The sequence below is a fragment of the Micromesistius poutassou genome, assembly GCF_964030765.1.
Source record: "Micromesistius poutassou genome assembly, chromosome: 13".
NCBI classification, from domain to species: Eukaryota; Metazoa; Chordata; class Actinopteri; order Gadiformes; family Gadidae; genus Micromesistius; species Micromesistius poutassou.
Genome location: NC_140283.1, coordinates 9567637 through 9582510, shown reverse-complemented (window position 1 = coordinate 9582510; position 14874 = coordinate 9567637). Strand labels below are relative to the sequence as shown.

General features: G+C 40.8%; 1 protein-coding gene across 1 annotated transcript; it reads right to left on the bottom strand.

Moving 5' to 3' along the window:
* Positions 1–2866: 2866 nt before the first annotated feature.
* Positions 2867–13995, bottom strand: LOC311356895 (ubiquitin-conjugating enzyme E2 H). The gene is made up of 7 exons (XM_084476751.1): positions 13720–13995; positions 10767–10843; positions 10602–10676; positions 10452–10491; positions 10098–10150; positions 7542–7670; positions 2867–5928 (listed from the first exon to the last, which is right to left on the bottom strand). Exons 1-7 carry the CDS (start codon positions 13770–13772, stop codon positions 5804–5806), a joined length of 552 nt encoding a protein of 183 aa, XP_084332877.1. The 5' UTR covers positions 13773–13995; the 3' UTR covers positions 2867–5803.
* Positions 13996–14874: the final 879 nt, after the last annotated feature.

Below are 14874 nucleotides of genomic sequence, written 5' to 3'. Positions count from 1 at the left end.
CAGGGGCTCTCAACGATGTCACCGCCCATCATCTCTTAGCAACCGCCTCTTTAATGATCTGATGGAGCCTGGAAGATGGAGACAGGAGGAGATGGGTAACGTAGAGTCCAGTTTGAATAGGATGGGTACTCTCTGATTTCAGCAATCTAGTGTCCAATGAAAGATTAGTTATGTCTTGAGGAAAACGTAGAATTGATTAGGCCACAGTTTGAATGCATAACTACCCATCAAGTAATATATGGTAGGGTTGTTCAACAAAGATGTGCTTATAGTGTGCCTTTAAGAAGATGCTTACAATACAAAGTTAAATGCACTTTAGTAGAAAACATCAGCGTACCCCAGAGAGTGAGAGCTTTAACAACTTAGACCAACATTGAGTTAACATCACACCAACATCAAAAAAAGATAAATAATACATAAATAATAATAATACAAAAAGTGAGACGGTGTGTCTATGGTAAAGCTTTAAATATTTCCTACCATGCAAGATAAATGCTAATAAACAGGGCTGAACCTGCCCTGGTTTATAAAAGAAGACACATAATTATTGTTGAGAGCGACACCAGTGTTTGTCTTACGATTACGCCTCAGTGAAAATGGTCTATTGGTTCAGGAACTAGAACTTGTTTCATACTTGTGATGATGACCAGTATAAAACTAAGTTTTGGGTTCACTGAGATGATTCTGCTGGCCTGGACGTATTGACCGGTTTAACCCAGGCATGGTGGTGGCACATATGCAGGTTTGCATTCAGGGTGCACTGGTTTGGAAGACTGCCTTCTGAGGATGGCAGAAATGAGTGTTGGATGAGTCAGTTCAAGACTACACACAAACACACTCCACATTGAAGTTAAGCCCTGCCTATCATGCAAACCAAAAATAAATGACAGAGAAATGCACACATGCAACTTTCTTTCAATCTTTTCCCTCCCAATATTTTTTAACAATGTCCTACACACCCTTCACAGGTTTATTATAAGACTATAACAAAGCCTGCATATTATGTTTCTGTCACCTTGCAAACAGGTTAAGCATGGGAAAGCCCCACCATGGAGTTTTTAGTGTGGCCGAGTGCAACATAAAGTACAAGAGGGAAATTAAAGTGGTGTTTTTATTTCAAGTAGTTGAGACTATTCCATCACGGTCACATATATACATAAACATTACATAACAACCAATGTGCATCCAGTTATGTTACATAGTTAAAACACAGAGTTGGTCATATCTATGGTTTACCTCCTCCAGCCGGGGCCTTTGTGGCAGGTGTTTCATGTGTTTCAAGTGTATGTGAGTAAGTGGCACTGCCTGGAAATGCAGTGCAATCCTGATATATTTGTCATTCATTTTATTTTCATGGTAAAATGCCGTTTAACCAGCTTCATTTGTGTCCAGGGCGCATGTATAATGTAGGTATTCATTTTCAAACGAGCATTAAAAAGGACAACACACAATTTGGAGAAAACACCTGCTTCACAAGTGCGTTTGTGTTAGAAGCACATGCATTTGTTACATCTGCATTTAACTTCCTGGTAACTTCCTTGAGGGCAAACGTGTTTTTCTGTTGTGAAACTTCCTTCGCCAAAACCATTGTCTCTACTATACTACTTTCGCACTGTCAGTACAGGAAGAGGTCAGTCACACAGACAACTGAATTAAACAGATGATTTGACTAGCAATCTAATTTAATGTATTCCAACAGCACACATGAGGACTTGCGTGTGAACAAGAGACGATACTCACAGTGGTTACTTTATCAAGTGAAGAGGAGGCCTGTTGGACGACTCACTTGCTCTGATGTAGTGTTATTGTTCAGGCAGCTTTTTTGTTGGTCGGCTGACGCTGTTCATATGACTACAACCCGCAGCTACAGGAATGTGACGGAGGCACCGACTGAGTTGACAAGGGGTGGGACTCTGACGAGCCATCTATGGGAAACCACAGCGACACTACGACATGGTCCTGCCTCCGCTTAAACTCCACTTAATATTGAACCATCGTAAAAGTACAGATCTCTAACACCCTCTGGGGGTAAATGTCCCCATTTGTTATTTAATATATACTTTTTTTTTAACAGACATAAAATTGAAATTAAAATAAATTGGTTGCATGCATCTTTCATATTCAAAGTCGGAAGGGAGGGACCTAATTTGATGTTATTTTAATATCAGACCCATTAGAAGTTGGCACACGCCAGACAGATAGAGACGCCCCATGTGTCAGAGAGCTACAAGTGATTCTGCCCTCTGATCTCTGACGCTATGAAGTATAGAGCAGGAGACATACGACCACACTCCAGGACCCTGACTCAGTCAAAGCTCAGAGCATGTTGATATTATGAAGAGTGAGAGCGTTTGACAAAGTGGGTAGAAGAGAAGGGCAGTCCGTTTGAAGTAGCCTAAATAAGGCTCTCCCATCTTTTGTAATTATGTATTAATGCTGTCGGTTTGAATGTTTATTTATTCAAGTGCGTTCATTAAATATGTTCCTTACCTGTGATAAGCCAATTACGATCAGCTGCAGACTATAACTCGCTCGAGGTTGGGTTCTTGTTGTGGGCAATTGAAAATAACCCTGCTTTAGTCTTCCTTGACTTCTGTGGAAACGCCGACTTACCAAAGACCGACATCTGTACACCAATACCAAACAAACTAAGATGAAAGATATTCAGAGCTCCTGGTTACGACATCGGTGAACTAGGCCTAAAGAGTTTTAAAAAAAGAAAACGCCACCTCCAGGACATAATTGATTGGAGTGTCAGATCCTTTTGGTGGGAGGTGGGAGTCGGGATTGGCTAGGCTCTCCACTGTAAAGGTCTCTCACATGGGATCCAACACATCCATATCCACAAAATCACAAATAACATAAATTCACCCTTTGTTTTATTTGTTTATTTTATTCAAGATACAAGGGAAGCACATTTATTCTTTTTTGCTTTTAAAATATTGGGCCGTCATGACTTGTATCTTTGACATCAGGGTTATAACACAAAATAAAAACATTTAAACAAATCTTCGGCAAATATACTGTATGCCGTACATTAGTAAAATAAAATGGGTAATATGATAATTAGTCAAGGTGAAACTCGCACAGTGGTTCTGTTTGTTTAAAGAAAAGGTTCTCCTGCGTCTTGTCCCTCGATCCATCCCCTATTTATTTGGTTACCAACGTAAAGTATTCAAACTGCTAAATTTAGACTTTAAACACGTTAATGATTAACATTTCGCTCAGGGGCATCTAATTTGTTCTAGGGAAATACTCTTTATGGAACAACCCAATACCTACAAACAAAGGGATTATTTTGGTTCATTAATTAAAATAAGTAGAATAAGATATTTGTTTTCTTAGTGACCACATCACTCTAGCTGATCTTCATGAGAGTTAAGATGTAAACCTTAAGCTTTAAGCCTGTAATACTTTAACAGTTCACGGGAGCCTCAACATTAACACTAAATACATTTTGAATGCCTTGTTTCCAGACAGTTTTCATGCATATAAGAGACAATACCCTCAACTGATCCCTCAGATCCATTACGCTGTTCTCTGAAAAACAAACTAATCACCTGAACCACTAAATTGAAATCAGATTACTGTAGTTCAGATCCATCTTTCAGACCCTCCTGAACCTGCTAACTCAAGATGTCAACCAGATGTTAGCCTGGTAACTCCAGATGTTAACCTGGTTACTACAGAGGTAAGCCAGGTGTTCGCCTGGTTACACCATGTTAACCAGATGTCAGCCTGGTTACTCTAGGTTATTCCAGATTGCTTGGTAATTCCAGAGGTCAACTAGATGTTTACAGTTAACTCAAGATGTTAACCAGATGTTAACATGGTTGCTCCAGATGTTAACACGGTGACTTCAGATGTACACCAGACTTTAACGTGGTTAGTCCAGATGTTAGCCTGTTTACTCAGATGTTAACCAGACGTCACCCTGGTTACTCCAGAGGTTAGCCAGATGCTAGCCTGGTTGCTGCAGAGGTAAGTCAAGATGTTAACTTGGTTTCGACAGAGTTTAACCAGATCTTAACCTGGTTACTCCAGAGGGAAAACAGATTTTTACTTGGTTACCCCAGATGTAAACCTGGATATTCCAGATGTAAGCCTGGTTACTCCGGATGTTACCCAGCAGCTATTAGCCTGGTTACTCCAGATGTCTGCCCGGTGACTTCAGATGTCAACAGGGTTACTCCAGATGTTAGCCCAAATCAATGCTCGCCATTAGTCTAAAACAAACACTGGATGGTGATCAACCAACCAAGAGCTCCTCTAAATGACAGGTGAACTATCTCTGTGAAGCAGGGAAGGATGGCTCATTGGGGTAGTGCAGAGCTTAGAGCAACAGGTAAACAACACGCGTAGGGCTGCCACACTGGGACCCTCCGGCTCCAAGAGACATATCCTGACATGATGCTTGTTTCTTTTATGCACTACTGTGTTATGACCTTAGTATTCAACTATACATCATGAGGACTCACCCACGTTGAAAAAAAAGTTACCCCTATGCAAGTCAAACACCTATGATAGAAACAAGCTACAGGCATAGGGATGAATCATGGAGTTTGACCAATGGACATTCCTGCCCCACGTACTCGCCACAGCACTGACACCAAATCACCACAACCCAACCCTCAACATCGAAACCCAACCCTTGACGTCTCCAACCCCACCCATCCCCTCTGTACAAGGGTAACTCCGCAGTGTCCTATAGCACCTCAACTGTCCCACCAGGCCAACATATATTAAAGAAATGCTTGTTAAATGACAAATGATTTCCTAACAGAGAGCCCCCCCCCGCCACACACACACACACACACACACACACACACACACACACACACACACACACACACACACACACACACACACACACACACACACCTCAAATGTTCAAGTGCCGGTAAATCTTTCCATTGGGGTAAAATAAATACATTTGAGGGGATAGGCTGTCTGGCGATGGTCCCTAGCAGAGGGCTAAACCCAGTGTTACACAGAACGTCGTGGTCGGCGTACTCCGAGAGGGACATGAGAGCACGAGATCTAAACAAACAGTAAGCTTCACTTTTTAACGTTGACAGCGGCCAGTCCCGGTGGATTGTCATGCTCTCTGAGGGAGGGCCGACGTCAAACGCAGAGCAGTGGGGAACAATTCAAACAGCAGACATTGAGGGGTTTTCAGAGGAGTCAGCCTCTGTCTTGCGGCCATGTTGTCTGCCGGTTTCCTCCCGCCCTAGCTCCCCGACCTATCTTGGTTACGCTTAAGGTTGGTGACAATGGTGGTTGTTCGGACGGGGCTAGCTTCACCATGGGGCTAGCCTAGCATTAGCCTTGCCCTAGACTAAGGAAGGGGCTTGGCTATGCAAGGGGCTAGCTTTAGCAAAGGGGCTATAGCCATAGCATGGGGGTAGCCTAAGCAAGGAGAAAGCCTCAGCTGGGGGCTATTTTTTAGCAAGGGGAGTCGTAGCAAGGAGCGTGTACAGTGGATGGGTCGGTCCTTACTGTGGCTTGTAGCATCCTGGAGGGCGTGTGTGTGCACAGGAGCACAGTCAGTGTTTGAGTGTGTGCGGGTGGGACAGAATGCCGGGGTGGGCTTTTATAACCACTTGCTTGTTTTTGCGATATGACACTGCAGCTCCTTGTTTGAGATAAAAATCCATAATTTCTTCTTTCTTTTTTTTTTTATTGTAAAAAATATTGTCTCATCCGGAGGGGGAGCGGTATCCCAGCTCGGAGAGTTAGTCTTTAGGAAAAAACAGTCTGAAGAAGGGGGGGAGAAGGAGGAGAAAGGGCTCCTTCCCCTCCACTACAACTCCATGTCCTGCGCCTCGTCCTCGGAGAAGTCTGACATGGAGCTCTCAGACGAGGAGTCTCCTGCCCGCTCCTCCTGCTCCTTTAACGCCTCCTCTGTGGCGTACTTCTGGATGTACTCTGGGAGGAGGAGAACAGACACGGAGGTTATTCCCATGATTCAATGCTCTGCCCTCAATCCCACACTGACCTTCACAACACCAGGCCCATACCTTTACATAACGCTAACCGGATACCTAAACATCACCTAAAACCTAAACTAAAATACCTAATCTCCAAAACCGTAAAGTGATGTACAACAAAAATCAATAATTTACTTCTAATTATGGTACAAAGGTTTATTTAGGCATGTATTTGAGCATCAGAAAATGATGTTCCATCAAGTCCATTGGAATTACAATGGATTTCTGTCTATGTGCATGGATTTCTTTATATTCCTTCAAGTCGATTTAATGGGGGGAGTCTACTGACCCTGATTACCAAGTTTTGGACTTTGAGGATGTACAAACTCAGCTATATGAATGCATTTAATCTGTAATGTAGTTTAATTACACATATACAAATAAAAGGAGGGTCCAAAAAGGGTCTTGAAGCATAAGCTAGCTGGTGTTAGTTTTCTATTGCGAGTCACTGAGTTGTGCATTGATACAAGAAATACACTTCCAATATCTCTCTTTATATGTAAATGTACAAGGACAGATTGTATGGAACGGCTGTACGCGGCTCCTCCATCCCTTAACCATAGAAACCAGACTTGCAAACAGAACGAGCAAACAAACATCTTATAGCAATGGATGCTTAACACTAAGAGGACTGCACGTCTGTGCATGTGCGTTGACAGCAGAAGGAGCGTGTAGGCCTACAGGTCGCTGAGGAGTGGCATAGATCTTTGCATACGGGCTGTCTCAGAATTGTAATTTGGCCTTCATGAGGGAAGGGGCGTCTTCTGATTTGAGCCAATGCATTGACCTCCAATGCGGAGGCTTGTGTCAAGTAATCGCTATTGGCAGAGCAGGGAACTGGAGTAGCGCTTTGTTTTGGACAGCCAGACGCAAGTATATATGGTTGCACGCGGTGAAATCTGAACACTACTTTCAGACGGTCATGTAACGACACACGGCAACTATGTTTTTTGAGTACCGTCGTTGTGCATGAGAGACCAATACTGTGTTTGAAATGTGCCACACATCCTGGGGTTATACTGAGCTTAACCCTCACTCTGGACACATCAAATAATCTGACATCAAAATAATCTGCTGCTCAGACGGAGCTCCACACATCCACATGTACCGTAGGGAAGCCCAACCCTCTCTCAGACGCAATCTTCAAAATCAACGGCTGTCCAGAACGAGCTCCACATATCCGTCCACTAAAGACTCAAACTCGAGATTTGATTTGATTTAATCGCTTCCCTTGAATCTAGATCTCATTCTTCACTGGACTTGGACTGTTGCGGGGACGCTCGTTCTGTATCATATTACTCCATGTTAGTTTTGGTATTCGTCGAGCACATGTAGTGAACTTAGAGCAGGGTCATATAACCCTGCCGTAAAGTAAAATAAAAAATAAAAATCGAACAGCCCTAAATGGATATATTGGTCAACATATTTTTATGTGGACCACCAGATCTTGTGCTTCTGAGCTAGTGCTGTGGTTTGTGTACATTTATGGTCTGAACTGATACACTGCCCCCTTGTGGTTTCAAGTATGCATAAGTCTGACTAAGGGCTCACCTTTGATCTTGTGTTTGTAGTCCTCGGGCCGGTGCAGGTACATGGCCGCTGCGTCTCCGTTCAGAGGGTCAATGGGGTTGGGGTAGGCCAGCAGCTGGGGCAGAAACGACTCGAAGATGTTGGTGAGGTCTGTTGGAACAGCATAACAATGACATTACATTGTATGCGGACACTGTCAGGCTGACAACATATAACAGCGTACAATCAATATCAGAGTAGCTACAAAAAACAAAACCAAGTGTTGCAAGTCCTGGTTTCTGAAAAAGCAACTGCAGAGTAGATATAGGAAACAGAACCCGGGGTCTGCGGATTGTTTTTTTTGGTAAGTGGTTGCACACAAGATTTGCATTAGTGACCACACACCCACAGTCGCACACATCCAGTTAAGGACTACCAGCCTCAAGTCTCTCTTGTTATGCTTTCGTTGTACAAGAGCGCCCCCTGGAGGATGACCTAAACAATTTGGGTCCGAAGAGCATAATGGGAAGCCAGTGGCTGGCTGCAAACACTAATTCAGAATGCCAACAGAAGGCATAGAGCTAGTCCGTCAATAGGTCAGACTAGAGAATTAAGGGTATGGAAATATATTGACTTTTTTTTAACCTTGATTGAATCACAAAGTATAGGCAATAAGGTCACCAGATTAAACCATTAATGATATTGATTACATCATTGTGGCAGAGCATAAATCTATCATTACAGGACCAATCCACATTCCTCATGCTTAGTCACACCATCAAATCCTGTTTCACTAGATAAAAAAAACTCATCACAGAAGCCGGAATGCCTCTTTATTTAATATTTTAACTGTATGGGACTTCTAAGAAAATGAATTAAAATTAACTAATAATATGCAGTTTCTAGATCCAACACTAGAGGTCTATCTCACTGGTTTATATCAAAACCCAAGTGGGATGTTATATTAGACGGTTTGCTCCTCTGTAGATGAAAGGGAGTTAGGACATGAACCCACCATCTGGGTTCATTTGCATTTCAGAGTTCATTAAAATATTTTACTTTATTTTCTCTGGGCAAATGAATCACTCTCATACACTCTCAAATCAAATTAAATAGAGGGCAGAAGAAGCATCCCGCTGAGCAGAAGAACTGATGGAATTGATATACATTTATGTTAACTAGTAAGGATATAAATAAGACATGGAATGTAGCTCTTCGTAAATAGTATTTGATGTTGCATTCCATTTCTAACTATTACCCTTATGTCATACAGCAGATTATTAAATCAATAACCGACTATCCTGCCACCCCATAATACATGAATAGATGTCAATACACCAAAAAAAAAAGTTCCCGTTTCAACGTTGAAATTAGGAAAGTTTATACAAACAAACGGTCCTTTGTGGAAGACAAGTGTGTGATGTCTCTACTATTTAAAAATAGTCTCTTGCACACTGCACTCCATCAAATCACCCCCACTTCAAACTTCTTCCATTACAATATACCAATGTTGGAAAAGCTGACTCAACAAAGCTGCTTACATTAACTCATGAAAGAATTTGAGATCATATTAAACATAGAAATGTGGCAAAGAATTATGTTTTACGCAGACCTTAAAAAGGTACAATTTGTAAAGTTGACAACGTTTAAGATGGGTACTGTGTATGTAATTCCCAATATTGGACAGTTGTCTCCAATAGTGCCCCTTCCTACCCAGAATCGTAGCTTACGTGGGTTGCCAGGTTCAGGACACATGAGCGCAAGATAAACAGAGTGAAACATTATATTTTGAATTTGATAATGAAAAGCAATGTATTTTTTTCTTTTTCTTAAACTCTTAAACGGTCTGCATCTTTCAAATGCAACTCACAGATTTACACATGTTTTACAAAAGTACAGTACAGTTGTGACATATAGACCTTCACAGTGACCTGCTAGTAAACAAGTATACATGGTCGGTTACCATTCTAGTGAGTTAATGTATATATGTGTGGTCTAATTTACGATGCTTGTTTGTTAATGTACAGATGGGAAGTCTTAGTAAGCATGCTAGCTAGTTAAAGTATAGATGTAAGGCTTGGGTTAGCATGCTGGCTAGTTCATTTATAGATGTCTTTTTTTATTTTAGCTTGAAAAACACACAGGGTTGCCTGGTTTGGAAAGGTTTGGGCACTGCAGTAGAGAGCACGTTTCCTGTCGTATCAATGCCAGCAAAGTGGTGTAAGACATTAGCCATGTGTTTGACGTTCTTCGACCGGTTTTGGAATGAGCTGTATCAGCTTGCTCAGTTGGTGACATTAAAGTCATCTCGTTGGCTTATGGTGTTTTCTGTCAAGCCATAGCTACAAATCAACTGTAGTGTGTACGGCAAAAGGTCAGACCCTCTTGTGAAAGGGACTGAAAATACCTTGCAAGATAAACTGGTAGAACCAGGCTACAAAACCATTTCTACCAACCTAACAACTACAACTCCGGTAGGTTACTCTTATGCTCTAATAATGGTGACAGTCATTGCAATGTGACGTCATGATGCACAAGCCCTATACTGAAATGACCAACACAATTATAAAGGTTGAATATATGCAATACATCACATACCATACAGAGCAGTCCAAGTCTGGTTGATGACATCTAGACACACAGTTCCTGACCTGGAAAGAACCACATCCATACACGTCAACAACGTTAAATTGAGGTGTTGGATTTGGGTGTCTGGGTTTTTGGTAATGTCAAACTAGAACACAAATTGTGTCTATACAAAATGTAAGTTCTACAATTAACATATTTTCAAAAATCATTATGTAGCATAGTCATGATAATGGCTGTATAATATTAATACAACGTTATGGTTACATGACAACTCAAGTGCATATAATCCAACATTAGTGCAATTTAACATGGATAAGACTATAAACATCAGGAAAGGTTCTGAACGTCAGAAGTCTTACTCACGCCTCATCGATGTTGGGGTGAAATATTTTATTCATGAACCCTGTAAATAAATGAACACAGGTTAATCACAGAGGTCATGTTAAAAGGCTCTGTAATGCCAAACACGCTGGGTAATAAGGTAAAAAGGTTCCATGATACATGACCACCTACCTATTGACGGGGATTTAAAGGGGTACTTATCCGGGAGGTCCACGCGCACCTTCCAAACTCCTTCCTCATACGGTGCTGAAACACAACAATATCAAGACTCCTTGTTAGCTAACCGCCGAAAACGTTATCAAAATGGAAGGAGGGGTGAAGGTGTCTGCCACGTACTTCCTGGTGGGCCGTGAAACTTCACCACAAACTCATTCAGTCCGCTGAGGATGGTGACCTCATGCTTGCTTTCAATGCTGTGGGGTTTGTAAAGGAAACTACAGAGGACAACAAAAAACTGCTTACGCCATTTATTCATTTTTACAAAGAAAGGACATAATAATAGAACGACGATATTAAAACAGAAGAATACAGCTAAGGGTATATACAGTGCATTAAGTTTGAGGACACCTGATCAGGGTTAGCCTACAGGCTCCAGTAGCAACACTCAATCAATAATCAATAATTCAGAGACGAGGAGCGGAACTACTCAGTTCAACACCATAGACTCTCTGGTTGCATCAGGTTTAACAAGTCTGTTATGTTGTTGATGTGTTATGTGTGGTTTTCAGGAAGGGTAGCTTATTACAGCGTTTTCAGCTAATGAGGATCCTCAAATAAACAAACGCTGACTCTGCTTTACTAGCACCAAGCTCAGTTCAACCCCACCCGACTGCCTGGTTGTAACTAGATAACAGCTCAGTTCCACACCACCCGAATGTCTGGTTCTAACTAGATCACAGCTAAGTTCAACACCCAAACATCTAGTTTTAATTTAGTTTTTAATATTCCAGCTCAGTTCAACTCCACCAAACTGTCTAGCTGTTGCTAGATTACAGTGCAGTTCAACACCCCCGAAACATCTAATAAAGAAAAGTTTTTCAGGAAGAGTAGCTGATTACAGCATTTTTAGCTAATGAAGGATCCTTAAATAAACAAAAGCTGATTTAGCTGACCAAGCTTTTAACTAGCACCCAGCTGTCGAACACCTCCCAACTATCTGGTTGTAGCTAGATCACAGCTCAGTTCAACACTAGCCAACTGTCTGGTTGTAACAAGAATTTTCAGGAAGGGTAGCTGATTACAGCGTTTTCAGCTAATGGGGATCCTTAAATAAACAAACGCTGACTCTGCTTTTAACTAGCACCAAGCTCAGTTTAACACAGCCCAACTGTCTGGTTGTTACTAGATTACAGCTCAGTTCAACACCACCCAACTCTGTGGTTATAACTAGATCACAGCTCAATTCAACACCACCCTGTTAATGTCTGGTTGTTAATAGATTACAGCTCAGTTCAACCCCACCCGACTATCAGGCTATAACTTGATCACAGAAAAGTTCAACACCACCGGACTCACAGGTTGTAAATAGAGCACTTCTTCCTCTGATGCTTCACCGATGATTCTTGGTCATGTGACACAGCAATTTAGGTGTCAAAATGTATACATGGGTATAAATGTATACATGTATAAATGTATACAATGAATCCAACTTTAACATTGAATTGATGATACATAACGGATCCACAGCTCTTATACCAAAGTACTTACTGCCCTACTGAGTAAGAGCACATCAATTGCAGGACTTAAAGCGATTGCAACTGTTAGATTAACTAGACAGCAATCAAATTCAGCCGGTAAATTGAGAGCAGATTCACCCTAAGTAAATTGAAAAATAAAGGCTTAAAAATATATAGCATATCATATATCTATATATAGAGCCATTTAACTGTGAAAATCATGTAATATTTAAATCTTCGCTTCTATTACAAACGGGCTAATATATTATGGAGGGCCAAATTATTTTCTCAATCGTTTTATTTACTGCTTCACTTATATTATTTTTTATTTCTTTATTTGAAACTACTTTCAATGAAATTAATTATTAAAGATTTATTTATTTCCATAACATGTAGCCTGTCAACAAAAGGGGATTTGTGCCCAACCCCCAACCACTGCATGTGCACACAGTACAGCGCGTTTGTTTTTCCTCGATCAGCTGTCACTAAGATCCGCCCTCTACCATGTTCCGGATGGTAACAGGCGGACCAATCAGAATGCGGGATTGAGCTGCAGGACAAAAACAAAACAATTCAGCTCATGCTGCCAGGGCCTTTAATGGCAACAAACTTGTGTGTTAAAATGTTTCGATGTTCTTTAAAACCACAACGAATTACATTGATAATGTTGTGTGCATTTTCAAGTAAGTAGTCGGATTGAAAATATTAAATGATATCCTTATATAGACTAAATTGACAAAACGATTTGGATCAAGTATTTCCATTATAATTATGTAATTAACGGAAGAGCACGTCTACCTTTGGGTTTGGTGAATGTCCTGATATTTGATTACTACAAATACAATCTATAAAAAAACAATTATATTAACTTATGGTTCGACGGCAACAACAGGCCAACGATTGTGTAACTAAATACACAACAAAAGATCCATAGAAAAAAATAGTTTTACGCTGACGCGATGTGAGAATTTGTCAGTACAAACATTAAGAACACGAATACTCCAAAAATGATTAAATTTCCGACTTCTAATCAATCCTCCATTTTCCGACCTAAGCAACATCAAATAATAGAGATATTGTCCAATGTCTGGCGGTGTATGTTGACTCCAAACTAAGGAGGATTAACAAGCTAACTTACTGTTAGCTGGCTAATGCTAACAATGTTTGACGCGAATAGCAGCTTTAGTTACAGAGGTCAGCGTTTACCAATGGCCTCGGTTCGATCTGTGACAAATTACACGATGAAACGCCTGTTTATTACGGTATTAGTCAAATAAAGCAGTAATACAAGAAAAAACTGCGTTGGCTGTGGAGGCATTTAAAACAAATCCGTAGCTTAGCTCAAAACAGGTAAATAGTTGGCTTGCTAACGTATTGCGTGAGCCGCGGTCGGACTCGCTGCTTATTCCAGAAATAACCGACGCTTATAGTTTTACCAGACAACCATAAAACCATGAACAAACCAGCTAGCTATACACATACGCTCGGTGCATTTCAAATCAAACAAATTGCCAACGTTGTAAACAACACCATCGAGCTGGCAGCTGTGAAGCATACAGACAAAAGTTGGATTCCCAATCAGGGCGATGTGGTGGATGTTGTGAAAAGGATACAGTTTCACCACGTCGGTGTCCATTCGCCTCTTGCCCGGACTCGGAGACGACATTTTTGTAATCTGTTTTTCAAAAGTACACTGGCTAACCTATGGTTTTAAAGTACAGTTTCAGCTTGACAATGCAACTACCCTGGAATACTCCAGCAGCCTTACCAGTCTATCCATAAACGGGTTCTCATAGTAATCAAATCACTCACTTTGTTTTAACGATGGTTTTCGTGGCGATATTTCACATTGAGAGCCCTTGCCTATCTAGTTCTGTCCTGTCCTGAGCAGCCTCTGCGAGTGACATCACCGTCAAGCGACACGAGCGTCGGGAGAGGAGGGGCCCCAGCAGCGGCAGGCATAACTGGACTAGAGTAAACACAGAACATTGTCGTGGTATTCTCTCTATTTTGCAATCATCTCTGTGCAGTATAAGATGACAATCTTTATCAAATTTGACGAGGTGCTGAGGGCTGAATAAAAAACATCCAGATTTGTTTGTGTGTTAATAGCTGTGAGGTTTAATGATCCACCAATGCACTTGTAGTTCGCATATATTTACATATAGTCAAGTCATTTTACAAATTACAACTACAGACTTTGGCTTTTAACATATATAAACCATAATTGGGGCTGATTACCAATTGTTCTCATGAAACAAGACAACCCACTATCTTAACCTCCTTAACGCAATCATAAATCGTTATTTTTGATTATATTAAAGTAAAACTGTTCTGTATCTATGGCCTATACAGATACGCCATCCTTTCAGAAAATAACCAAATACTCTGCGTTAGAGATTAGTTAACTAATCAAAGGAGAGATAATGTGTTTTTTTCGTCTACACGAACGTGAGATTATTCCTGTTATGTCTTCTGAGTGGACTTGGTGGAAAAAGTAAATTTTTCTGTTCCACAAAAAAAATCGGAATACTTTTTCCGTTAGTTATATAGTGATGAGTTATACATTATATTAGACGTATGGATATTATAGTGAAACAAATAAACAGACAATTATATAGTTTAATGTAATTTGTATGTATGTAAATACACAGCAGAGTATGTTTGTACATGCATACACGAACACAGCAGATTATATCTGTCTGTCTGTCTGTCTGTCTGTATGTATGCATGTATGTTCGTGTATGCATGTATCGTTTGATGAGAAA